This window comes from Pan paniscus, chromosome 5, assembly GCF_029289425.2.
Source record: "Pan paniscus chromosome 5, NHGRI_mPanPan1-v2.0_pri, whole genome shotgun sequence".
Taxonomy (NCBI): Eukaryota; Metazoa; Chordata; class Mammalia; order Primates; family Hominidae; genus Pan; species Pan paniscus.
The window spans coordinates 103,205,969-103,233,081 of NC_073254.2; the positions used below are offsets into that span (position 1 = coordinate 103,205,969).

A 27,113-nucleotide genomic window follows, 5' to 3' on the forward strand; every position below is an offset into this window, starting at 1 on the left:
TATCTTTGTGGGAAGATTTGTAATTACAGATTAATTTCTTTAGTAGTTATGGGACTATTCAAATTTATTTATGTCAGTTTTAATAAGTTTTTTCTCTCAAAATTTGCCTATTTTTACTAAATTTTTAGATGCATCAGCCTAAAGTTCTTAATATACTGTTATCTTTGTAGCATGTAGGATCTATAGTGATGTCTCCTCTTTCACTCTTGATATTGGTGACTCAAGCCATCCTTTTTTTTTAATCAGTCTTATCAGGAGTTTATCAATTTTGTTAGTCTTTTTAAAAACCAACTTTTATTTACTGATCCTTTCTACTGTGTATGTGTTTACTCTCTCATTTTTGCTCAGATAAGCTTTCTCTGACCACCCTATTTAGAACCTATCTATGCTTCACTCTCCTTGTTATTCTCCTGTAACTTTTTCTCCTCTGCTGTAACATTTATCACCATCTGATATGTATGTATGTATGTGTTAAGACATATAATAACCAGCAATTAAAATATATACATATATACTCTCCAAAAAATAAGCTTTATGAGGTTAAAGAGCAGGGATTTCTTACTGTGATTAAGTGTTCTATTCTCAGTATCCTGAAGAACTGACAGACAGTATACCCTTAATAAATATTTGTTTAATGAATAAAGAAACGCTATTTGTTATACTCAATTCTTTGATATTTTAAAATATTATTAAAGAGAAATGAGCAAGGAAATATTATTAAAGAGAAATGAACATGGATGTCTTTTTTTTTTTTTTTTGAGACAGTCTCGCTCTGTCACCCAAGGTGGAATGCAGTGGCACAATCTTGGCCCACTGCAACCTCCACCTCCCAGGTTCAAGCAATTCTCCTTCCTCAGCCTCCCAAGTAGCTGGGATTACAGGCACATGCCACCATACCCAGCTAATTTTTGTATTTTTAGTAGAGACGGGGTTTCACTATGTTGGCCAGGCTGGTCTCAAACTCCTGACTTCGTGATCCGCCTGCCTCGGCCTCCCAAAGTGCTGAGGTTACAGGCGTGAGCCACTGTGTCCAGTTGAGCATGGATGTCTTAAAGATAGTATGTAAGGCCAGTAAAGGTATTTTTGATAGTAATAAATAATACATTCAAAGAATGATATTAAGAAAACTGAGCATTGCTGAATCAGTGTTGCATGTAATTATCTAATAATTGGTAGATTTTCCTTTCTCAAGGCAAGATTTACATAATTCATGCCTGCTACTTTCTAACTCTTAACAGAAAGTTTAAGCAACGCAGTTATTCTTCAGTTGTAGTATACCTATTTTTATCATTAGTATGTTACGTAAAATTAAATCTAGAATACCATTTCTAAATATGGCAGATATTCTTGTACACGTACACACACGTTATGGAGTAAATGATATCATTGTTCTATACTTTTTTGAAGTATAACTATTTTAAAAACTAAAGTTTATATTAAATGTAGATATGTTTATTTTTAATTAATGATTTTTTCATCTCAAGGTTTATGGTTTAACATAAATACAAATACTTTTAAAGTTCTATAACCTATTACATGATAGAATACCATATTGCCTCTTCAAGCTTATTTCTTTTTAATGTGATGCAGTGCACAAAGATGTTAAGAAGGCTAGAAGTGGAGTTTTGAGTGCCTTAAAATATTTAGATGAGTATGTAAAGTGAGCTTTTGGTAATACAAATCTAGATTGCAGACTAGACAGATACTATAGAGCAGTCAGCATTTAGGTGGCAGTTGAAGCCAAGAGAATAATTGAAATTACCTAGGTACATTGTAAATAACAAGGAGGAAAAAAGGAATGAGATCATTTTAAGAGTATTTAGGAGTCTCAGTATTTAATATCAGGTGGGGGAAAGTAGCCAATGAAAAAGAGTCAGAAATAGAAAATGTACCAGGAGGCCGGGCTCAGTGGCTCACGCCTGTAATCCCAGCACTTTGGGAGGCCGAGGTGGGTGGATTACCTGAGGTCAGGAGTTCAAGACCAGACTGCCCAACATGGTGAAACCTCATCTTAACTAAAAATACAACAATTAGCCGGGTGTGGTGGTGAGTGCCTGTAATACTAGCTACTGGGGAGGCTGAGGTATGAGAATCACTTGAACGTGGGAGGTGGAGGTTGCAGTGAGCCGGTTGCACCACTACACTTCAGCATGGGCAACAGAGTGAGAGTCCATCTAAAAAAAAAAAAGAGAGAGAAAAGAAAGGAAAATGTACCAGGAGACAAAGCAGTCCTGGAAGTCAAAAGGGAAGAGTGCTTCAAGAGAATGCTCTGGTTAATAGTATCACATGTTAAATAAAATAGGATAAGGTCTGAAGATAGAGCATTGGATCTGGCAATTGGTAGACATTGGTGACCAAAATGAGAACAGTTTCAGTGGAGGAGGTAGAAGTATCGTGATTGATTAATGATGGAAGATAAACAGAAGAAATTCATAAAAAAATATATATATATATATATATATTTTAACAGTTGATAGAGTTTGGTAGCTTTAAGCCAGTAGGTTAGTTAGAATAAAGATTTTGGGGTTTGGTTGTTGCTGTTATTTTTTTCTCATTTTAGAATTATGAGGAAATATGTGAGTACATTTATATTAAAAAGCAAATATGTCAGTTCAGAAAGAAAAATTACAGAAAAGAAAAAAGGTAATGGATGAAGCAGGTCCCTGGACAGGCGGGTCATGGCCCTGGGGCACATGGGAAAAAAGGTAGCCTGGAAGAGACTGAGAGACTGTGACTGTATCTTTAGATCAAACAGTACCTAAAATGGGAGACAGAAAAGTAGAAAACTGAAGCCATTCTTTCTTGATGATTTCTGTTTTTTATAAACTAGGAGCAAGAGAGATTCCTAATTCATTTGTTCATCACTTGCTAAGTACAGGACATGGTGCTTGAAACTTAGGATACAGAAATAAAAATATAGTCATGGTCCTTTGTTTTCTGATATTTACAGTCCGTTGGAAGAGATAGACATTAAGCAATTCAAATAAAGAATGATAAGTGTTTTAGTAAGTGAATATTGGGTACTATGAGAACATCAAATATGGGGCCTAACCTAGTCTAATTAGGAGATAGTCTCCCTAAGGAAATGGCTTCTTAGGCTGAGGCCTGAAAGTTTGGGAATCCCCCAGACAAGGAGGGTATAAGTAAGGGAGTGGGAATTGTATCTGTCAGAGCAGCATATGGAAAGGTATGGGCACTAAAAAGAGCATAGAAAGTTCCGAAAGGAACTAGAAAGGAATTCTTCAGTATAGCTGGAGCAGAGGGTACAGGAGTAAAATTGGTGAGTATCAGTGGATTGTACAGAGGTATGTAGTAGCCATTTCTTAAAAGATGTTAAAGTCCACATTGGCAATGGGAAATCAGTGAAAGGTTTTACTGAGAGCTGCTTCAGGGCAATAATGAACCAATACATGTTAAAACATGAAGAGCAAGATATGATAGCAGCTGCTTCTAGGTAGCTATCTGGTGGAGATACAATTTGTTATACTCAAAAAATATCTAGGAGAGTGACTTGGAGAGAGAACTTGATGACCTTGATAACTGATTGCAGGTTAGAGTAGAAAATTATTATTATTTTATTTTTGGATCCAGGCTGTCACTCTGTCACCCTGGCTGGAGTACAGTGTCATGATCACAGCTCATTGCAGCCTCTACCTCCCAGGTTCAAGCAGTCCTCTACTCTCAGCCTCCCAAGTAGCTGGGACCACAGGCACATGCCACTGTGCCCAGCTAATTTTTATTTTTTGTAGAGATGGGGTCTCACTATGTTTCCTGGGCTGGTCTTAAACTCCTGGGCCTAAGCAGTCCTCCCACCTCCGCCTTCCAAAGTGCTTGGATTACAGGCATGAGCCAACTTACCCAGCCATGTTAGAGTAGAAGATTTTTAAAGCTACTCATGAGGCTGAGGCAGGAGGATTGCATGAGTCAAGGATCAGTCCTAGATTTATAGCTTTTGGTCAGCCAGATAGATAGTGATGCCATATTTTGAAATTGACAATTATTACAGGGAAGGCACATGTTTTGCTGGGGTACATCGGGGGAGAATTCTGTTTTTGGAATTGTGAAATATGAGGACTTTGTGAAACAGCTAGGTAGCTATTGGGTTTATAAGTATAAAACCCAGGTGAGAGAACTGGTCTGGTTTAATGGATGTAGTCATTCATATACAGGTATCATTTTTAAGCCAATCAGTATAACTTTTTCATCAGAAAGAAATATTTATACATATAATTGCATATGAATTAATATTGTATAGTTATTTTGCTTCCCTCTCCTTTGTCTTTATTTTTTTAATAGTTCTGGATTATTTCCTCTTCTTGCAAATGCTGCCATGTCTGTGAAACCAACATTGCTCAGTTTGTATGAGATATATTATCTGCCTTTGGGTAAAACACTGAAACCTGGTCTACAGGGATTGCTTACTGGTATTCTTCCTGGCTTAGAAGAAGGATCAGAGTACTATGAGAGGTAAGATCATATTTGGTGCAGTTATGTAATTGAAGTCATGGATTTGTCAGCAAGCATATTTAGGTCAAATATGTTTTAACATCACAAATGAATTATTCTAGACAGTTCAGTATATCACATGAATATTTCTATAGCAATGAAACATTATTATAGTTTATCTAGTCTATGTATCATACTGAAAATATAGCTAGTGATAAAAGCATAGACTTCGGAGGTGGATGTACTGAGTTGAAATCTTGCCTATACAGACACTGAGCTTAGGGAAGTTTTCTTAGTGTCTGAAATTTTTTCAGTTTCCTTATCTTTAAAACAAACATAATACCTATTTATCTGTGTTATTCTAATAACAAATCACTTAGTCCTTAGCCAAGCACATATAAGTCACTCAAGAAAATTGTGACCCATAATTTAAAATAATATAACAGGACATTTAGATTAGTGATAAGAATGGAAGATTAGTCCATGCACTAACAATTTTTAAGTTGCTAATGGGAGAAAATAGCTTAGTACCAGTACAGTGCTGTTTCACTAGCTGTTGACATGGTACTCTTGATATCTAACTATTCAAATAAAGTTATTTGATCTGTTTGGACCCTATTATTATTTTCGGGGAGTTAATATTTGTAGGCAATGCATGATGGCATTAAGTATCTCTAATATCTCATTACTAATATTCTTATTAAAAAACTAAAATGTATATGGTATTTTATTACTTAGCGTACTTTAACAACCTAGTGAGGTAGATAGTTCTTGTGGTGGAGTGTTTTGTTGTTGTTGTTCTCTTCATTTTACAGATGAGAAGACTGAACTTAACAATGAAGTGACTTCCTCAACATATATAGCTAGTAAATGGTGGAGCCAGGACTTAAATTCAGTCCTCTGACTCTAAAGTATATTCTTCTTTCAGTCTATCACACTTGTTTCCAGGGTGGAACATATGACTGTAGCATGGATGTTTGCATACATTTTTGGAAAAGAATGATTTATTTTTTAAAATATGAAACTAAATGTTTCCCTTCTTAAACCACTTTATTTATACCTCAGAACAAATATGTTGTTGGAAAAGGTTGCTGCTGCTGTGGACCAGTCAGCATTCTACAGTGCCCTGTGGGGTAGTCTTCTCACCAGTCCTGCTGTGCGTTTACCTGGAATCACGTATGTTCTTGCCCATTTAAACAGGAAGCTTTCTATGGAAGATCAACTTTATATAATTGGCAGTGATATTGAGCTAATGGTAGGTCTAAAAATATGGTTGCTCATTTCACAAATATTTCTTTAGAGTCAGGCACTATTCCAGACATATATTGAGGATTGTATAATGAACAAAGTTCCTATTTTCATCGAGCTTACATTTATCAAGGAAAATTAAAGGCCAAAATAATAATTATTATTTTTAAAAGCTTAACTCCTGGCCTCAAGTGATCCTCTCACCTTGGCCTCATAGCCTTCTTTATAAGCAGTGAATTTTAGATAAAGTAATATAGCCAGATTCCGTATGGAATTTATGTGAGAAGATGTACTAAAACAGATAGTGAAAGATAATAGGAAGAAAAATCACATTTATTGCTTACTTATACAGTATTTTTCTTTTTAATTTCAAGATTAACAACAGAGGGCAAGCTTTATATCTCTAGAGTGCTATACTCTTAATATGAGCAAGGAATAAAAAACCCTCAAGGATCATTTTGAAAAATTAAACAATTTGATTGATCATACTTTACTTTTTCTGCATATGATTATGACATTACTGATATTTTAATGCATATTTCTGGTTAGATTTAGTGAAGTTAATTTATGTACACTGAAATTAGCCCTTCTTACATTGTAGAGTTACCTGAATTTTGGCAAGCACGTAGAGTCATATAACCACTATTGCAATCAAGACACAGAATATTTACATCACCCTAAAAAGTCCTCTATGCCTTTTTTTTAGTCACTCCCCTTCCTCTACACTCCCAGGCCCTTAGAAACACTGATCTGTTTACTGTTTCTATAGTTTTGTTTTTTCTAGAATGTTAGATAAATCATACTGTATATAAGTGGACTCATTTTTTGTGTTCTTTAAATCCACGTTGGTCAGGCTGGCCTCGAACTCCTGACCTCAGGTAATCCACCCACCTCAGCATCCCAAGGTGCTGGGATTACAGGCATGAGCCACTGCGCCTGGCCTGTGTTCACATACCATTAATCAGCTGATGGACATTTGGGTTGTTTCTGTATTTTTTGGGTGTTAAAAATAATGCTCTATTGAACACTCATGTATGAGTTTTAGTATGGACATGCGTTTTCATTTATTTCGGGTATACATCTAGTAGTGCCATTTCCAAGTTTTTTGGTAACTCTGTTGAACTTTTTGAAGAACTGGCAAACTTTTTTCCAAAGTGACTGCACCAATTTTTATTTCCACTTGCAGTATATGCAGGTTTCAGTTTCTCCACATCATTGCCAACACAACACTTGTTATTGTCTTTCTTTATTATAGTCCTCCCAGTGGGTATAAAGTATTCTCATTGTGATTTTGATTTGCATTTCCCTAATGACTAACGATGAACATCTTGTGGTTGGTTATTGGCTATTTGTGTATCTTCTTTGGATAAATTTCTATTCAAATCCTTTGTCCATCTTAAAAATTAGATTATTTGCCTTTTTGTTGTTGAATTGTAGGAGTTCCTTATATATTCTGGATATTAAACCCTTGTCATATATATGATTTGAAAATATTTTCCCCCATTCTGTAGATTGTCTTCTAACATTCTTGATAGGGTCCCCTGAAGCAAAAAAGTTTTAATTTTGATCAAGTCCAGTTCATCCGGACTTGATTTTTTTTTCTCTTGCTGCTTGTGCTTTTGGTGTTATATTAGGAAACCATTGTCTAATCCCAGGTACCAGAAATTTACTCTTTTATCTTCAATGCGTAAGTTTATTAGAAACTGCCAAACTATTTTCCAAAATGGCTATGCTTTTTAAATTCAGGTTTTAAAATATACTGTTACATTTCTTTTGAATAACTTAATGGAAATTTTAAACAAATCATTTTTTACTTATTTAAACAAATGACACACATGGAAAAATATTTCCAAAATACCACAGTCAAAGGAGTATTCTTTCTAATATTCAAAGAGCTACTATAGATAAATAAAAACAAGTAGAAAATGGATTTGAACAGATAATTAACTTAAAGGAAATAAGAATAATTCGAACATAAAGAGATGATCAACATTGTAATAAAGAAATAAGAGTTTAAACTACACCAAGCCAGTTTTCATGTCAGATGGGCAAAAATACGAATATATATATTATATATATATATATATAGCTAAGCAAGCATGTGGAGAAACAAACTGTCATGTAAAACTGGTGGGAATATAAAGTGATAGAAACCTAACATAAAACATTATGCTATGTATTTATTGACACAGTCTCACTTTGTTGCCCAGGCTGGAGTTCAGTGGCACAATCTTGGCTCACTGCAACCTCCACCTCCAGGGTTCAAGTAAACTCCCTTGCCTCAGCCACCTGAGTGGCTGGGATTACAGGCATGCACCACCACACCCAGCTAATTTTTGTGTTTTTAGTAGAGACAGGGTTTCACCATGTTGGCCAGGCTGATCTCCGACTCCTGACCAAGTGATCTACCCACCTCAGCCTCCCAAAGTGCTGGGATTGCAGGCGTGAGCCACCATGCCTAACAGCATTATGCTATTTAAATTGTAACTGCACATACCCCAAGACCTGGCAATTCTATTTTGAGGAATTTATCTTACAGATGTAATGTAAGTATTATATATTGCAACATTATTTACAATAGTGTTCAGAAATGTATAAGTGCACATGATTAGAAGCTTGGTTAAATAAATTAGAGTTCATTTATGAAATAAAATACTTTGGCCATTAAGAAATGAAGCTCTTTAATGATAAGGAAAGATCTCTAAAACATGTTAAATGAAAAAGGCAGGTTTGGAATATATATATATGGTGTTTTTCTTGTATTTACAGGAAATATTCACTAGTAAAACTGGTGCCTACAAAACAGAAGTTGGATAGTTGGAAGTTTTGCTGTATAGTCTTACGTACTTCTTAATTTTTAAACCATCATGATATATATACTATTCAAAATAATGTAAATATCTTTAATTATTGATTAGATCCTCAGAAGCATACTTTTGAGAAAATAAAGAGTTGTCACATTTTCATGGCAAAAATGTCTCAGCATAATAGACAATAGATGTTAAAGATGCTGTTATTTCAGGTAGAAGCAGTAAGTACTTCAGTGCAGGACTCAAGTGTACTTGTACAGAGAAGCACACTGGACCTCATACTCTTCTGTTTTCCATTCCACATGAGTCAGGTAAAATATTAACGCTGATGTTATTATAAGGCATTCTTGGAAAACTATAGATTGATAATGTGTAGTTATTTTTTAAAGGCATGTGTGTTGAATTCTTCTTGTATAAATCAGTAAGCGCATAGAAAATAAGTTCCTTTTTAAGGAGTGGAATTTGTTGTGAAAAAAAACTATAAAGATAAAAGCTTCACTGATTTGATAAGAATATGGTCATTGAAGTAGATTATTTCATACTTTTGAAAAAAGTTGTAACATATAAAAAGCAAGAGGTTCTCTATTGCTAACTCTGAATAAGCCAAGACTGAGACCCAGCCATCATCTGTACTGGTGTTATGTTATCTTGTTTTGGTGATTTTAACATGCATGCCAGACCCTTGGCAGAGTTGACTATAACTTAAGAGCCACATGTTTAGCCACTGTGATATTCTATAGTACTTTTATTACAAATAAGTGCAACTAAGTTGACAAATAATAAATGAAGTTCATTCCTAGAACTTAATTTAATCAGTGCCCTCATTTTAAAGAAAGGATCTAAATTCCTTTGACTTATAAACCTTGATGAAGAGTGATTTACAGCACCAGTATATAGGCATTCAGAATGGTGGAACTACATACCTAACAAAAGTAATAAGATATAGAGAATATCTACCTTGGAAAAGTAAATTTATTCCTAAAAAGGACTATTATTTGAGGTTTTCATAAGAACTGTGATTAATAGATAACTGTAGTGAATTTGCATTATGACTGGCCAATTTTTTATTCATTATTTTATTAACATTTTTCTTTTACTTATTTAATTTGATATTGAAATATTAATAACTAAATAATTCTACTCTTCCTTGTCTATACTTTGACTAATTGGAACATAAACCACTCTGTTTCTATTTTGAGACTTTCACCCTTCAACCAAGGGACTTTATTCTGCCCTCTGGCTTTTCACAAAAACAACTGTTGAGTCATCTCAGCATAATCTAAATTTACCAATGCTCTATTATAGGGATGGCCAAACAGCAGCTCATAAGTTAAGAAAGATTTATGTTTTTTTAAACACTTAGAAAAGAAAGAAGAATATGCCAAAGCAATGTGTGTGATCTGAAAGTCTAAATTATGTACTGTCTGGATCTTTATCCAAAAAATTTATTGACTTTCCTCTTGAACTTTTCCCATTGCTTTCTTACCTTCCAAACATTCAACATCATTAGGCCCTCAATTGACAGATGTCTCAACAAGATCTGAGGAATTAAGTCATAGTAGACTCAAGAATAACTTAATTTGTAATCTTAATATATCAGCGTTTCCTAAGCTTTTCTCAGCCTGTACTTTCTTACTCTGCCTTTTCTGTATTCCTGCCAGCCAAAATGTTCTAGATTCTTATATTCTATAATACGTATTATGGAAACAATAGCTTCGTTGAATGTGTTTTTTAAAAGTATACACCCAATTCTAATAATCTTAATAATTCTAATACTTTTCTCCCCACTATGCTACCAAATTCTAATATAGTTCTCCCTATTACTGTACCAAACTGAATAAGGATTATGACGTAGGTACCTTAGTGTTCCAATTTCCCTCTTTCTATGTCTTACATATAATAGAATACAATCCAAGTATGGATTGTATTATAATTGTGACTTAACAGTGCCTTCATTACCATATCCCAAAAGGATGATTGTTGTTAGGAACTTCAGCAGTGGGATGGACTGCTACACTTCTTTAACTTGTTTCCTGGAAAGCTCACCCAAATCTGTAGTACTTACACCTTTGAGATTATAATAGACTTTTTTTCATATTAGAAATAGATGGTGATATCAATTGTAATCAAGAAGCAACTTCTTTTTTAAATTTATTTTTTAATGGACATGAATTGTATATATTGATCCTGTACAACATGATGTTTGAAATATGTATACATTCTGGAATCTGTAAATGGAGCTAATTAACATTCATTACCTCACACAATTAATTTTTACAGTGAGAACACTTAAAATGTACTCTGAGCAGTTTTTAAGAATACAATACATTGTGGCCGGGTGTGGTGGCTCACGCCTGTAATCCCAGCAATTTGGGAGGCCGAGGCAAGCGGATTACGAGGTCAGGAGATCGAGACCATCCTGGCTAACACGGTGAAACCCCGTCTCTACTAAAAATACAAAAAAAATTAGCAGGGCATGGGGGTGGGCGCCTGTAGTCCTAGCTACTCGGGAGGCTGAGGCAGGAGAATGGCGTGAACCCGGGAGGGGGAGCTTGCAGTGAGCAAGTGATCGTGCCACTGCACTCCAGCCTGGCGACAGAGCAAGACTCTGTCTCAAAAAAAAGAAAAGAGAATACAATACATTGCTAACAGCTATAGTTACCGTGTTGTACCGTAGATCTTTTTGAACTTATTTTTCCCATCTGAAATTTTTTATCCTTTGACTAACATCTTCTACTTCCTGCTTTCTTAAGTAGTTTTTCTCCCAAAATAAGATGGGGAGACATTTGTACTTTTAAAGATTTTGTGACAATATAATCTTCATATCTTATGTTGGATAGATCAGAAGTTCTCAGATGTTTTAGTTGTAGAACCCCATTACACTCTTTAAAAGTACAGAAGGTCCTCAAAAATCTTTTGCTTGTATTGGTTAGATCGTCTATTGTGATTTGTTCTTTTGGTTAAAGTATATGAAGAAAACCTGATCTCACATTGATATGTAGTTGGAAAATCGAGGAGTATTTCAGTAGCATTTTCCGTTAAAATTACATATTCTTTGATATTATACCAAAACTTCGAAGCTGTAGATTTTAAAAATTAGTTACAATATTAAGTCTTAAACCACATCAATGAACTTTTCATATTCTATTCCATTAAAATCCACTGGTCTATCTTGTACTTTCAGTGGCTCTTTCAGTCATATGTGCTTTTGTAACTTCATGATTGGATATTAAGGAAATACTGGTTTATTGAATTATGCAGATTTTCCAAATGTTTTCACATTTTATTATACAATACCAATCATGTTTATTACTATTGCCACTGATCTCATCAGTAAAGATTTTTAGATATTGGGAGAAACTTTTAAGTCCAGTATTGAGAAGCTTTCAACCAATTCAAATCAAAACAATACAATTTCAGCCAGATGCGGTGGCTCACACCTGTAATTCCAGCACTTTGGGAGGCCTAGGCAAGCAGATCACTTGAGGTCAGGAGTTCAAGACCAGCCTAGCCAACATGGTGAAACCCCATGCTCTAATAAAAATACAAAAATTAGCTCGGCATGGTGGCACATGCCTGTAACCCCAGCTACTCTGGAGGCTGAGGCAGGAGAATCGCTTGAACCTGGGAGGCAGAGGTTGCAGTGAGCCGAGATTGCAACACTGCACTCCAGCCTGGGCGACAGAGTGAGACTCCATCTTAAACAAAACCCAAAAAATACAGTTTCAGTCTAAATGCAAGTTTTCCATAATTCTACTTTTCTCCTAGAAGACCAACTTTTATTATTGGTCACGATTAATGTTATTTTCCTTGCAATGTCAGGCTCACTTTGAGAAAATGACTACAAAATGTCCAGGCCTGAATAATCATAATTCGTATTAGTAATTCTTCGGGTAAAAATGGCATTCTTTGAGAAAGCTGGTAGTTAAGCTCACAACTCAGTTATACAATTGCTTTTCCTTAAGACAACTGTCAAACTTCAGTATACATCAGAAGTAATTTTAGTACTATTTTATTTTATTTTATTTTATTTTATTTTATTTTATTTTATTTTATTTTGAGACAGAGTCTTTCTCTGTCACTTAGGCTGGAGTGCAGTGGTGCTATCTTAGCTCACTGCAACCTCTGCCTCCAGGGTTCGAGTGATTCTCCTGCCTCAGCCTCCTGAGTAGCTGGGACTGCAGGCGCCAACCACCATGCCCAGCTAATTTTTTGTAATTTTAGTAGAGATGGGGTTTCACCATGTTAGCCAGGATGGTCTAGATCTCCTGAACTTGTGATCCGCCTGCCTTGGCCTCCCAAAGTGCTGGGATTACAGGTGTGAGTCACGGTGCCTGGCCATATCAGAAATACTTTAAGTGAATCTTTCACTCTATTATACAGAATATTAAAAGACATGCACTCAAAGGTTGATACTTACTTTTTGATTTTACTACAAGTACATGGCAGTAAAAATATAATGATTGCAAGTATAGTAGGTGCAGCTGCTATGCTGCCTCTTTTCATGCTAAGGTGCCAGCAGTTTTATCCACTATTGCATGATCAGGGCATATGTCAACAGAACAAAAAGCCCAATAACATCTTTGTATTGTTATGAATATGCATAGTTTCATTTGTTATGGATATGAATAGCTGGTTTTTACTTTGTGCACCCCCTGAAAAAGTCTTAGAGATACCTAGAGGTCTTGAACCATACTTTCAGAATTGTACAGATCAATAGAAGGCATTTGTGTTCAAAGGAGTGAACCTAATTCGTCAATTGTTGGTGATCTGTGTTCTGTATCATCTCAGTTATTTCTCTAAGGTTCCTTTAACACAAATGAGCTGGGTAAATCCTTTCTAATTCTATCAAGAAGCATGATATAGGACAAAGTTCACTGGTCTGTGATTAAGGAGAAGTGAGTTCTCCATCTAGCTGGGGCACTAACCAGGCATTTGAATTTGGCTAAGCACTTAGCCAAAACCTCAAGAACCTGTGAGGTTTAGATTCTTTACTTATAGAGTGCTTGTTAAACTAGTCAGTTTCCACATTATCATCTAATTCTCAGATTCCAAGATTATATTGTAAAGTGATTATCTGGCAGTATTCTTAAAATTAATAGCAAGTTAGTTGCTTTTCTTCTATTTTGATTTTTATAAATTTACCTCTTTTAGCTAAAACCCAGATCTCCTTTAATCATTTTTTTAAATGTTGAATTAAGGATATTGGGAAAAAAGAAAAAAATTATTTCTCTTAGAAATGGAACAAAATGAGAGAAAAATTAAGATTGTTAAAGCTGGATGATTGGTAGAAAACGGTTTATTATTTTGTTTTCTGTATTTTTTGATATGTTTAAAATACTACAAGATAAAAATTTTTTAAAAGAATAAAGAGTGGATGAAGATAGTAACCTTCTCAGGAGTTTATAGTCAGTTGACAACATTATAAATGTGAAAGACTAATGGCATATCATTTTCTTGTGTCTGTCCCATCTTGCTTCATTTTATTTGTTTTATGTCAGAATCTGCTTTTATTATATAGACAAAGAACTTTAAACTGGAAGTTAAAATAATTAAGTTATAGTTTCAGTTATGCAGCTAAATAGCCATGTTACCTAACTTTCTTCCTGTTTCCTAATCTGTAAAATGGAAGTAATAATTCCTGTGTTTGAAATAATCCATGAAAGTACTCCATACACCCTAATATTCTAAGCATATTTCAGGGCATTTTTTAAAGAGGAAAAAAATAATATATTTTGTATATTGCTAAGTACAACCATATTCCTAACTCTTTCAGGCCACTCGACCGGATATGATCAGGATCTTGTCAGCAGCCCTTCATGTAGTGCTAAGGAGGGATATGTCTCTGAATCGAAGACTTTATGCATGGCTTCTTGGTAGGTATTTGATGTCTATGGTCATGATTGGGGAAAAAATGGAAGGAGATTTGTCATGTATAAGTATTACCAAGTTGTATGTATGTCCTGAATTTAAAAACTAAAATCTCTTGTGTAAATGGACAATAAAAATATAAACAGTATTAGTTGTGTATTGTATGAAGAAATTTCAGCAGCTTTATAGTTGAAGAGTCTATTTGAATTCATAAAGTCATGTTCCCTTGTCCTTAACAAGATGTTTTTCCCCTTACAAATTGAGATGGTTGTATATAAGTTAGTAGGCAAAGAAGGATGAGCTAATAATCAAAATACTGTCCAAAACTTTGAATTCATCAAAGGAATCAGGACTAGTACCATTGTCTTACACATCATACAGTGTCCCACTCAGGCAGTAATACATATGTACACTTTGGTTGTCCATGCTTTTTGTGTGTTTTGTCTGTCTTCACAACTCTTTACTGCCTAGAGTGAGGGGACATAATATAACTTATTGTGGATGTTCTGAGTATTCAGTTATTTCACTGTTAATAAAATTGGCCAAAAAATAAAAAGGATAATTCTGGAAGAATACTATGATACTTATGTATTGAATTGGTTTCCCTTTATTAAACTATCTAAAATGATCTCTCTTGCTGACATTGAATGGGCTACTAATTGGTAAGTGTTTAGTGCTGTTCTGAGATTTTGCTGTTTTGGTATTTAGTGAACAACAGTTTTGAGAATTCCATTTTAAGTAATTTTGTGATTTGTTTCCATGGAGGTTTTGATAACAACGGTGCTATCATAGGACCCAGAAGCACAAGACACAGTAATCCTGAAGAACATGCCACTTACTATTTCACTACCTTTTCAAAAGAATTATTAGTCCAGGTAATGAATACTTTTATTATTCTTTGGTTACTTACTGACCACTAGAGGTAGTGAAAAAGTGTAAGACGAGGTCTTGCCTTAATTGAATTCACAGTTGAAGGGGTGGAGACAAGACTTAAAAACTTCCCAAGAATTTTTATAACAAGCAAATTCCTGTAAAATGATAATCATATGTTAGACTACCATGTAAGACAAAAGACTTTTTTTCTCTTACTTTGTTGTTTTCATTACTTTATTAAAACATAGTTGTAGCTTCTCACCTGTCTGCTCAATGGAAGTTGGAGCTTTTCCAAAAATGAGTCAGGACCTGTGCTATTTCCTGTGAAGCTCTGGAGAAGTTTATTTCATATTATTTTTAATTCAATTATATTTATTTAAGATATTTGAAACAGAAGAAAATACATGGTATCTGAAGCATTTTTAAATGAGTGAGATTATAAGAATATAGTTGTTAAGTCACTAACGGGAAAATAATTGTCTAATAGCAGACACTGCCATGATAATGTGGCATAGTTCTGAGAAGAATGATCTTAAATAGAAATTCATCTGTAGGGAAAACACTCAGCTCATGAATATATTTTTCTAAATTTTCTTTGATATTCCACTATGTCTAAAGAAAATTTAGACACTTTTTTTCTCAAGATAGATAAATAATATTTTTTTCCTAGCAGAGTAAGAAGGCCAAGGTTGGTGAAAAGGCTTCAGAAAAGCAATAGTGGGTATAAGTCTCCGTTATATATGGTTGCATTTAAAAATACTTTTTCTTAAGGAAAAAATATTTGAATATGTTTACTTAAATGACCAGTGTACTTTCCTTTTTTAAAGGCAATGGTGGGAATCTTACAAGTGAATGGATTTGGAGAAGAGAACACTCTAATGCAGGATCTAAAGCCTTTTCGCATTTTAATCAGTTTACTGGACAAACCTGAGCTAGGTAATGTATACTGTCCTAGGGCATAAGGTCATGTGTGGTACTTTTGTGTTAATAAGAAAATAAAAAGAGTCATCAGGGAAATTGTTATATTTTGAGGTGGCCTTTAAATATAAGTTCTCAACAATTTCTTAAAGTTCACTCTACAAAGTTAAGATACAGGTATTCATCCACCTGATACGTTATTATGTATCTGTCTTGTGGTATGTATGTAGCAGAAGAATCACTTTAAAGATGCTATGTAAGCTTCTCTTAATCCTGATTGTATTACTGAAATTAAAACATTTATCCATCATGAGCAATTTATAGTTCACAGAATCCAAGGACTTGAGGAAAATATTTGAGTTATATCCCTCAGCTTTCTTCTCCACATTCCCTTTATTTTGCATGTTTTCTCTTTATCCATTGTATATTTCTTATATATTATGGCACTTGAGACAGAAATTAGTAAAAAACATAAATATTTACAGCAATAAAATGAAATCATAAAGTATGTAATTTCTTCAAATTATATACAGATGTTTTAGCAGGTGTCTTCTCACCATTTTTTAAACATGAAAAATTTAAAATATAAGAATAACTTGAATTATATAAATGGTCTTGAGAGGTGTTTTAGCTGTTGTGATAACAGATGAAGCTCAGGAATTTTTTTAAGGAAATCTGTAATAGCAAGAAAATTTAGCCTTATGCATTTTAGTATTATTTAAATTAATAGCAGTAATTACAAGTAGCATTTGTTGAATACTTATTATATTCTAGAAACTATGCTACCCATCTTACAAATATTTTTTCTAACCCTTAACAGTCCTGTAAATTTTGGTATTATCCTCATTCTGGATGAGGAAACTAAAGCTCAAAGAAGTTAAATAACTTGTCTAATGTAACAGAACTATTAACTGGCAAAACCAATTTCTCTGATTCTGTAATTTCTATTGTGTCAACCTGCACTTTAAATATTTGTTCAGTTATGTAATATCTTATATTACCTTCTCAAAGAAGTGTGAATTTAGCTTAGCTTCTGAAGAAATACTATTTTAAAAATACTTGTTTTTAAAACATTGTTTAATTGGGCCAATTTTCAGATAAGCATGATTTGCTCATGCTGATTAATTACTGTCTTTAATTTGAATATTAATTTTAGGACCTGTAATTCTAGAAGATGTCCTGATTGAAGTGTTTAGAACATTATATTCTCAATGCAAAGCAGAGTTGGATCTTCAAACTGAACCACCCTTCAGCAAGGATCATGCTCAGTTAAGCAGGTGGATTATCAAAAAATTAAATGTGACATGAAGACATAATATGTATTCACTTAATATAAACTTGAAGTGTAATAACTTGGGATCCTACTCTATGAAGTTTGTGTTCTAATAAGTAAAGCTGATTTAATACTAGTAAAGCTGATTTAATACTGACATACTAGTTGTATTGACAGTGCCTCACTATATAAAGACAATTGTTTTAATTGTTACAAAAGACAAGAGGAGAAAATAGGTAATAGGCTAAAGGGTTGCCACTTGAAATAACAAAGTTATTTTTCCCTGATGCAATTTCAGTAATAATGGCTATTAACAGCACTAGTTGGTTTTGTTGTTGTTGTTTTTCAAACTAAGAATAATAATTTGATTGAAACTGGTCAAGGTAAACCTTTCTTAAGAAAATCCTGAATAGCACAGGGAAGCAGACAAAATTCTTCACAATCAAGGCTGTGAAAATCAAATCACTACTCAGTTTGTATGTGCCAAGGGAAATAAAAGAATTTTGCCAAATTTACAGTCCCACACACTAAATAGTTCAAAAAGAAATTCTTGTTCTTTTGTCTTTTTTATTATGCAGAAACTATGCAAGTCTCATTTCTGATCTTGATATTTGACAAAAATTCAAATCTGAAAAAATAACTGCCCATAAAATGATAGGAGAGTGGCAGTAGATAAAAATTATTTGTTGTAGTCTTCTTACTAGCACATTTTCTAGCAACTACCTAGGAATATGTACTGGCACTGCACTCAAATTTAAATTTGAAAAAACAAATGTTAATATTTTTTAGTTTTTGTTTTCTTTTCTCTTTTTTCAGTAAATTAAGAGAAAATAAGAAAACAGCAGAGCTGATTAAAACTGCTAACCTTCTCTTTAATTCCTTCGAACCTTATTATATGTGGGATTATGTTGCACGTTGGTTTGAAGAATGTTGTAGGTATGTTAAACTTTCATTCCTTTTAATTTCGTAACATCTAAAGCTAACCTTTGGGGTTTTTTTAAGTTGTTACATTTAATGAATGTTCTTTTATACATTCTATTACTAATAATAACTGTTACTTACTATCCATAATCTGACTCTACCTTGTCACATAGGATATAAAATCATTGATCATATAATCTTAGAATTGGAAGGGAGTTTAGAGATCAGTTATTCATACACCAGAGTAGATTAAAAATTTTCCGTTTTCAGTCTATAGTAATCCAGTTTTTTTGTTGTTGTAGAAAAGATAGCAAATTTTTGGCTGCTGCCTCAGCACACTTTTCCAAAAGGATTTCCAGTTTGATTAACAAAAAACTTTTTGGCCTGACTTGTGTTTTTAAAGCCATTAGAACTAATCCATGCTGTCACTGGGAAGTGATAAAAGCCTTCTACCCCTTAGCAAATAAAGCAAAAAATATGGTCTGAAAACCCTAGGATACTAGTGAATCTGAGTGGAATCTCTGTCTGGCTTCTAGACCAGATCCTCTCAACCAGATTAACCACTCAAGGCCCAGGAGCATGTAGTCAAAATGTAATTATGTATGATTTCAGCATTAGAAGTCTTTTAATAAAAAATGTTAATTGTTGCTCCTACACATTAATCTCTTTAGTGGTTTAGAAAGTTCCTAGCTTATTCAGCAGAGGTTGAGCACCCAGTTAAAAAGCATCATGCTAGGCAGATAGACAGTCCCTGTCTTCAAAGATCTTATAGTGGGAACAAATAAGACATGCACGTGTATATTCCTAGTATTAAAAATTACAAATGTCTTAATAGATTAAAATGTAGGAATCGTATCTTTTTGCCGCCTGGCCCTACCCTGGGTTTTTACCTTCTACATTCACAAATGCACACATCCACACTTCTTCAGCCAACCTGGACTATTCTCTGAAAGTTAGCAGCATTTTAACTTTCATGCTGCTGAGGCTTCACTTGTGCTATTCCTTCTGAAATACTCTTTCCCCTTGCCTATCTGCTAAAATCCTATGTAGAGGTTACCCACCTTTCCTTCCTTCCCTCAAATAGCCTATCAGAATCAATGCCTCCAACACTGTCACATTGTTGCTTTTATTTGTCTACATGCTTATATTCTTGTTGGTCAGGGACTATATTATATTCTTACTTTGTGTCTTCAGAGTGGAGGGCAATGTATGGTCATATAGGATTTCTATGATTTAATGTGAATGTTTGTTGGAGGAATGATCTCTACTACTTGGATCAGAAGAGGCTTCCTGGAGGAGGTAACATTTGATCTCAGACTTTGAAGGACAGATGCATTCTGATCATGGGAAAATGAGATTGGGAAGGACAGTAGTACAGAAGGACAAATGAGCCTATTTTAAGACCCAAGGTTAGAAATCAAGTAGCAGTTAATCAGTGTTAATTAGGAGGTGATATCTATACAGGAAGCAATGGGAAATAAGTCCCAGAAAGTGAGATCCATTCAGAACACTTCGAAGTACAGGATGGGAGTTACAGGGAGAGGTTCAGCCTAGGAATCTTGCTTTGAGAATTTTCCATGAAGAGGTACAGTGGCCTGGGGGAAATAAAATATGTCATCACAAAAACATTACTGTGTGTGACCCAATATTGACTTGGACTTCATTAGAAGGATGATGATGCTGTCACAGGTATTCACATCACTTGACAGTATACTTAATAAAGTGAATTTTGTCCTTTTAGGAGGACACTGCATGTGAGACTTCAGATTGGACCTGGAGATAGTAATGACTCATCTGAATTACAGCTGACCAATTTCTGCTTACTGGTGGATTTTTTGTTGGACATAGTTTCTTTGGTAAGACCACCTTGGTAAGAAAATATCAAGGAAATCGAATAACATAGTTCAAATATTTCGTGTTGTAGGCAAGCCTTCAGATACATTTCATCTTTAAAATTAAATTGATTTTTTCCTCTTTGGTAAGCTTTTTTCATAAGATCTTTCAAGTGTTTGTCCTTTGACATATACATATAAAAAATACATGGAGTAAACTTCATAATTGCATGTTATAAAATCTTAACTGTTTAGTTTATAGTGGTCTAATGCTGCATTTATATTAATATTATTTCTATTAAATGAAGACTTTTGGAAATCTTTTCCCTTCTGTTTTCTCTCCTCACTTCTTTGCTTTCTCATTTTGAAGCCTACTAGAAGTATGAGGGTGCTGTGTCAGGTATGACATTCAGCCTGTTTTGTTTTTAAATGATTCTATTTACTTTTGTTATATTATAATTTTAGTAATGTAGCAGATAAAACTGGGGTTATTTTATAATATATGCTTTGAAGTATTTAAATTGAGAATTTGGGAATAGAAATTTTATAAGGCATCAGTAATATACAGTGTTAATTAAGAGCATGATGCATATAAAACATTACAGATGAGTAAAATCATTGCCTATTTATATAGATTAAAAAATGTAACTTTTGGGTTCCACATTGTTTAAACTTTTTTCATTTCACTTTTATTTTCAGGAGACTTACATTGAAATCCAGACAGAACACTTGCCCCAGTTGCTGCTCAGAATGATTTCTGCCTTGACAAGCCATCTCCAGACATTGCACTTATCTGAACTCACAGATTCTCTCAGACTCTGCTCAAAGATCCTTAGCAAGGTTCAGCCTCCACTGTTATCTGCTAGCACTGGAAGTGTTTTGCAGTTTCCAAGTGGGCAGAACAATTCAGTCAAAGAGTGGGAAGACAAAAAGGTAATTTTAACTATTATTTTTGGTATTAGACTGTTCACATTTCTTCAAAGCAGAACAGTTACTTAGTAAAATCACTTATACATAAGCATTTAAATAATAGTGAGTCTTTCCTAGATCCAAATGCAGTGTTAGTAGGCTTGTAGGCTTTTGGTTATAGGGCAGTTTAATTACCTTTATCAGTACTTTCCAGTAGAAGTATCATGTGAATGGCATATGTAATTCAATTTTCTAGTACCCACATTAAAGTAAAAAGCAGGTAAAGTTAATTTTAATTCTAGTTTATTTAGACAATTGTAGCCAATATATTATTTCAATGTAATCTATATAAAATTGATGTCATATAAATAAGTGAGGTAGCTTACATGATTTTTTGTACTGTCTTCAAGATCTAGTGTGCATTTTACACTTACAGCACATCTTCGTGCTGATGGGTTTGTGAGTATACAAAAGAGGCTAAAACAAAGGCACCACTCAAAGGTGAGCCACAACAGTATAAATAACCAATTAGGGAAGGGTAGGTATATGTAAAATAGGTGAAGAGTGGGGATCAATCAGAGGAAAGCATGCCAAATGGGAGGAGAGGTTCTCAATCTGGTCTGTGGATTTATCCAGGACTTGTAGCTAGGCTTTAAACTGTCTTTGGCTTGAAGGTGGGGTTTCACCGGGGACCCGTCCCTGGCTGCCTAGGATTTGTCTGTCTCCTGCTGCTATCACTATGCTAGTTGATGGCTATCCAGTGGTGAGCTAAACATAGTCTTTGCCCTTCTCTATCCTTTCTTTCTAATTGGAAGAAAGATATTATACAAGTAAGTGCACATTTAATTACAGTTGTGATAAGTGTACAAAGGAAAATAATCAAGTGGTAGGAATATGGAAAATGGGGTGACCTGACCTACGCTGGGGCTAAAGAACGCTTTCTTGAGGAAGACGTGTTTGAGTGAAGCCTTAGAGGAATTGGTGTGGTGAGGGAGGTAAAAAGAGAGCACCTGACAGAGGAAGAAGTATAACAGCCCAGTGAGTTCACCTTGCCTGCTGCCTAGACAGAGCCAAATTATCAAGTCAGAGGAATTGCAATGGAGAAACAGTAATTTATGGACAGCCGGCTGTGTAGGAGACTGCAGTTTTATTATTGCCCAAATCAGTCTCACCGAAAACTTAGGGATCAGAGTTTTTAAGGATAATTTGGTGGGTAGGGGGCCAGTGAATTGGGAGTGCTGATTGGTTGGCTCAGGGATGAAATCATAGGGAGTAGAAGCTGCTTTTTTATGCTGAGTCAATTCCTGGGTGGGGAACATAGAACTGGTTGGCAGGTCCAGGTGGGACCACTCAGTTGTTAGAAATGCAAAAACCCGAAAAGACATATCAAAAGGCTGATCTTAGGTTCACATAGTGATGTTACCTACAAGAGTAATTGGGGAAGTTGCAAATCTTATGACCTCTGGAATAATGGCTCGTAATATTTAGAATTCCAGTCCTTCTCATTCTAACCTGGTGGCTGGTGGCCTTTCATTTGTTTTACAAGAACGGTTTAGCTTTAAACTATAAACTAAATTCCTTCCCAAGGCTAGTTCAGCCTATACCCAGGAATGAACAAGGACAGTGGAGAGGATAGAAGATGAGGTCAGTTAGGTTTGATATCTTTCACTGTCATAATTTTCTCAGCTATGATTTTGCAAAGGCTCTTAGGCAGAGACGAGCACCAAGCAGACAAGAGATGCAGCTGTAAGATAGGCAGAGGCCAGGTCTTAGAGGGCCTTGAGCTGTTCGAGGGCTTTTGTTGTTTAGGAGCACCGAGAAGGCCCTGAAGGGGAAAAGGCAAATGGCATAATTACATTTGTATATTAAAAAAGTTACTCTGGCTGCAGTATGAAATGTAGAGGAGAAACAAAAACAGATGTGGGAAGACCTATAGTAGCGCAGGTGAGAGGTGGTGATAACTTGTGCCAACAAGATACGAGGAGTAAAGATAGAAATGGATGGATTAGCAATATATTTAGGAGGAAAAATAGACTTAGTAATAGATTGATAAGGGTAATGATCACTAACACTTAATGAGTGTTTACTAAGTGCTAGGTATTTTGCCATGTGCTTTATATATACCGTTATGTAATCCTCATAGCAATTGTAAAATGTAGGAATTACTGTCTCTCAATTATACACATTAGGAAACGGTGGTTTGGAGAAGTTAAATAACTTGCCAGGTATCACATAACTAGTGAATGGCAGAGCCCTAGTTGACTCAAGGCCTGCACCCTTAACCCCTCTACTGATATGAAAGTGGGGAAGGGGAGGAGGGGTGACGAAGGTACCAAGAATGACCCCTAGGTTTCTGTCTTCCTGACTCAAGGAAAAGTGTCATTCCCTGAGGCAAGGAACATTGCGTGAAGCCCAGCTTTGGGCAACAGGGCTTTAGTTCATGATGCTATTATATTCTGACTCAGTCACCCAAGGAATTCTTATATATAACTTTTACTTAAACTAAGCCAGAAAATATGCTTGATATTTATACTTACTCTATCCTATTGTAGGGAGTAAAAGGCTAATATACTCCAGTTCTACTCCAGGAATGGTTCATTTGTTTGTTTATTGTAATTCTCTCATCTTCCCCTCTAGATTATAAAATATTCCTTTTATTTCTACTACCTAATACAGTGTCTGGCACATGATAGGAGTTCAGTAACTATTCACTGAAAGAATGTAAGATTAATAGCAAAGATTTAATTAGTACTATACACATTTCAATAAAAATTTCACATTCATGTGGCCCTGAACAGATGACCTATTAGATTTTATTTGTAGTTATTAAAATGTCATTTTTTAACCTTACATATCTCATTCTTGGCATTGTTTAGACATTAGGAAAGTGATTTCATGAAGTAGATGAAATAGTCATTTGAAAACAAGGATATAGATCCTAGAGACTTGTATATATGTATTTTTGTCCTCAAGAATCTAACCTTATGTATGCTGTGTGTGTAGTGCATAGTAAATACTTGGTGAATGAATAAATCAGTGTGGGGCTGCTTTAAGAGTCAACAGAATGGGCAGATTAAGTTGTGAATAGTCTAAAACATCTCAAAAGTGGTCATTTCTAATTCCTAATATGTACACTTTGCTACTCAGCCTTTTGCTTTCTTAAAAATCTCTAACAGGTATCATCAGTTTCTCATGAAAATCCTACTGAAGTGTTTGAAGATGGAGAAAATCCACCAAGTAGTCGATCATCAGAGAGTGGATTCACTGAGTTTATACAATATCAAGCAGACCGAACTGATGATATTGACAGAGAACTGAGTGAGGTCCAGGGGGCAGCTGCCATCCCAATTGGTAGCACATCCTCTGAGACAGAAACAGCATCCACTGTGGGATCTGAAGAAACCATCATCCAGACCCCTTCCGTAGTCACTCAGGGGACAGCAACCCGAAGTGGGAAGACAGCCCAAAAGACTGCAATGCAGTGCTGCTTGGAGTATGTCCAACAGTTTCTTACCAGACTTATCAACCTCTACATCATTCAGAATAACTCTTTTTCTCAGTCTTTGGCTACAGAACATCAAGGGGATCTTGGTCGAGAACAAGGAGAGACTTCAAAATGGGACAGAAATTCACAAGGAGATGTAAAAGAGAAAAACATAAGTAAACAAAAAACTTCTAAAGAATACCTGTCTGCCTTCCTTGCTGCCTGTCAGCTCTTCCTAGAGTGCTCAAGTTTCCCAGTTTACATTGCTGAGGGGAACCATACATCAGAGTTACGTTCTGAAAAATTGGAGACTGGTAAGGTCATCTCAGTTTTGCTTATATTTCAGTATTGTCTGTAGTATGTTTTTTCTTTTTAAAAGAGGCACTCAAAACTGGGGGTTTTTTTAGCCAGTTACTTTTTTTAATGTTTTAATTTGCAAGTTTTTTTTTTAAATGAAATACTGTCACTATGGGGAGATTGATATATTGGAAGATTTTGTGATTTTGATGTCTTTCACAGTTTGCATGCAGATAAGTAGGAGCTGAAAAGGAAATCTCTGGAGAAAAGTAGCAGTAGATCCGCTGGTTTTCTTTGTTATGACCAGTAACATATGTATTTACCTTTATTTTGATTTTTATATATACACACAAAGTGCAGTGAATACTACATAATGCTTATTGATCAATATACTGTTTTTCGGGACAGCAAAATAGATTGTATGACTTGGCATAAGAAAAATATATATTGAAAAAAGTATAAGAAATTCTTGTTGCTACTTTATTAAAGCTCTAGACTAGGTGAGAAACCATGGTTTTGTTAACAGATCAAGGCCTTAAAAGTATTTAGTGGCTTTGTTTTTTGAAATTAACTTAGAGTGTGTGTGAAATGTTTAGTATAATGAACTCTGATTGCTACCATCTTTTGTTTCAGACTGTGAGCATGTGCAGCCTCCCCAGTGGCTCCAGACTCTGATGAATGCTTGCAGCCAAGCAAGTGATTTCAGTGTTCAGAGTGTTGCTATTTCACTAGTTATGGACCTGGTGGGACTGACACAGTCTGTGGCCATGGTCACTGGGGAAAACATCAACAGTGTAGAGCCTGCACAACCCTTAAGTCCAAACCAGGGAAGAGTAGCTGTGGTTATTAGACCTCCCCTCACTCAGGGCAATCTGAGGTACATAGCTGAGAAGACTGAATTTTTCAAGGTAAATTCTAAGAAATGCATACATGACTATGATGATTACAGCCATGTATGATACTTGACCTAGTTTGCTTTAAGAATTATTTTTTAAATGTTAATAAAGCTTCATTTAAACACCTCAATATGCCATACCATGTAGAAAATGATGCCACAGCTGATATACATACTGCTCTCCCCATCTTATTCCCACTTTTGTGAGCAGGGGAGAAAGATAAGGATAAAGGAGTAGGAATATTAGGATAAAGAAAGAGAAGTATTAGGGCACTGAAGCCATGTAGGAAATAATTTCAGCTGGAAAGAGGAAAGCAGTAGAACTTATTTTCAGATTAAGTGGTTGTAACACTTTTGCTTTTCTTTTTTTTTTGAGACGGTCTTGCTGTCGGACAGGCTGGAGTACAGTGGCATGATCTCGGCTCACTGCAACTTCTGCCTCCTGGTCTCAAGCAATTCTCCTGCCTCAGCCTCCCAAGTAGCTGGGATTACAGGCGTGTGCCACCACGCCCAGCTAATTTTTGTATTTTTAGTAGAGACAGGGTTTCACCATGTTGGCCAGGCTGGTCTCAAACTCCCGACCTCAGTAATCTGCCCGCCTCAGCCTCCCAAAGTGCTGAGATTACAGGCGTGAGCAACACTTTTGCTTTTCATACAGTAAAACCTCAGCACTCCAAAACTCTCATGAAAACTTTTTCTGACTCTTCGTATTGTCTCATTATCATCTGTGGCGTATAAAGTCACTCAGAAAAAAATTCAGAAAACTCAGTCTTTGATTTCTACCACACTGGTATAAATATTATTCTCTATATCGAACATCAAGTAGATTTGGATTGTATACATCTTAAGCAGGTAGACTGTACATTAAAAAAAAGTTTAAAAATCTGATTTCAAGTCATTGTGCCCCTTCAGATATTTCCTCCTGCTAGATTAGAGTTGGATTCTATAATATTGTGGTAGTGAATCCTGAAGATTATTGCATTATTATTATTACTCATTGCATTATTATTAATGCTGTTACAGATCAAGTGCTATGTTAACATATGTAGCTCTGAAATACCTATTATCTATTGTATAGGTTTTAAGTAGTTTGAATATTCCAACTATGAATTATTTTTCACTCTGCAATATACAACCATAAATATTAAATTGCATTCAATGTGGGATTTGTATCTTATTAAGGATAGTTTATTCTAGCATCACTTTACTAAACACCACTAAATAATGAAATGGGGTCTTATCTGGGCCCTGCAGAAAACATTTACATGTCTGATTTTTTTTTTTTTCGAGATGGAGTCTCGTTCTGTCGCGCAATCTCTGCTCACTGCAACTTGCG

At 35.1% G+C, this 27,113-nt stretch overlaps 1 protein-coding gene across 22 annotated transcripts in view; it reads left to right on the forward strand.

Moving 5' to 3' along the window:
- DOP1A (DOP1 leucine zipper like protein A) overlaps positions 1-27,113 on the forward strand; it is a 101,277-nt gene that overhangs the window by 37,343 nt on the left and 36,821 nt on the right. For 7 of the 22 annotated variants that reach the window (XR_004672042.3, XM_008969448.4, XM_003816376.5 and 4 more), the window contains 13 exons: positions 4,297-4,467; positions 5,512-5,701; positions 8,717-8,815; positions 14,281-14,380; positions 15,141-15,250; positions 16,076-16,184; positions 17,323-17,443; positions 18,256-18,375; positions 20,102-20,216; positions 20,563-20,592; positions 20,892-21,125; positions 24,278-24,899; positions 25,516-25,790. Coding sequence is in view for 21 of the 22 variants with exons in the window: in XM_008969448.4 (XP_008967696.2) it covers positions 4,297-4,467; positions 5,512-5,701; positions 8,717-8,815; positions 14,281-14,380; positions 15,141-15,250; positions 16,076-16,184; positions 17,323-17,443; positions 18,256-18,375; positions 20,102-20,216; positions 20,563-20,592; positions 20,892-21,125; positions 24,278-24,899; positions 25,516-25,790 (2,296 nt within the window). In the remaining variant the exon portion in view is untranslated. Of the gene's footprint in view, positions 1-4,296; positions 4,468-5,511; positions 5,702-5,800; positions 8,241-8,716; positions 8,816-14,280; positions 14,381-15,140; positions 15,251-16,075; positions 16,185-17,322; positions 17,444-18,255; positions 18,376-20,101; positions 20,217-20,562; positions 20,593-20,891; positions 21,126-24,277; positions 24,900-25,515; positions 25,791-27,113 lie in introns of those variants that run through there. The other 15 variants (XM_008969450.4, XM_055113919.2, XM_055113920.2 and 12 more) reach the window with 6 other exon arrangements.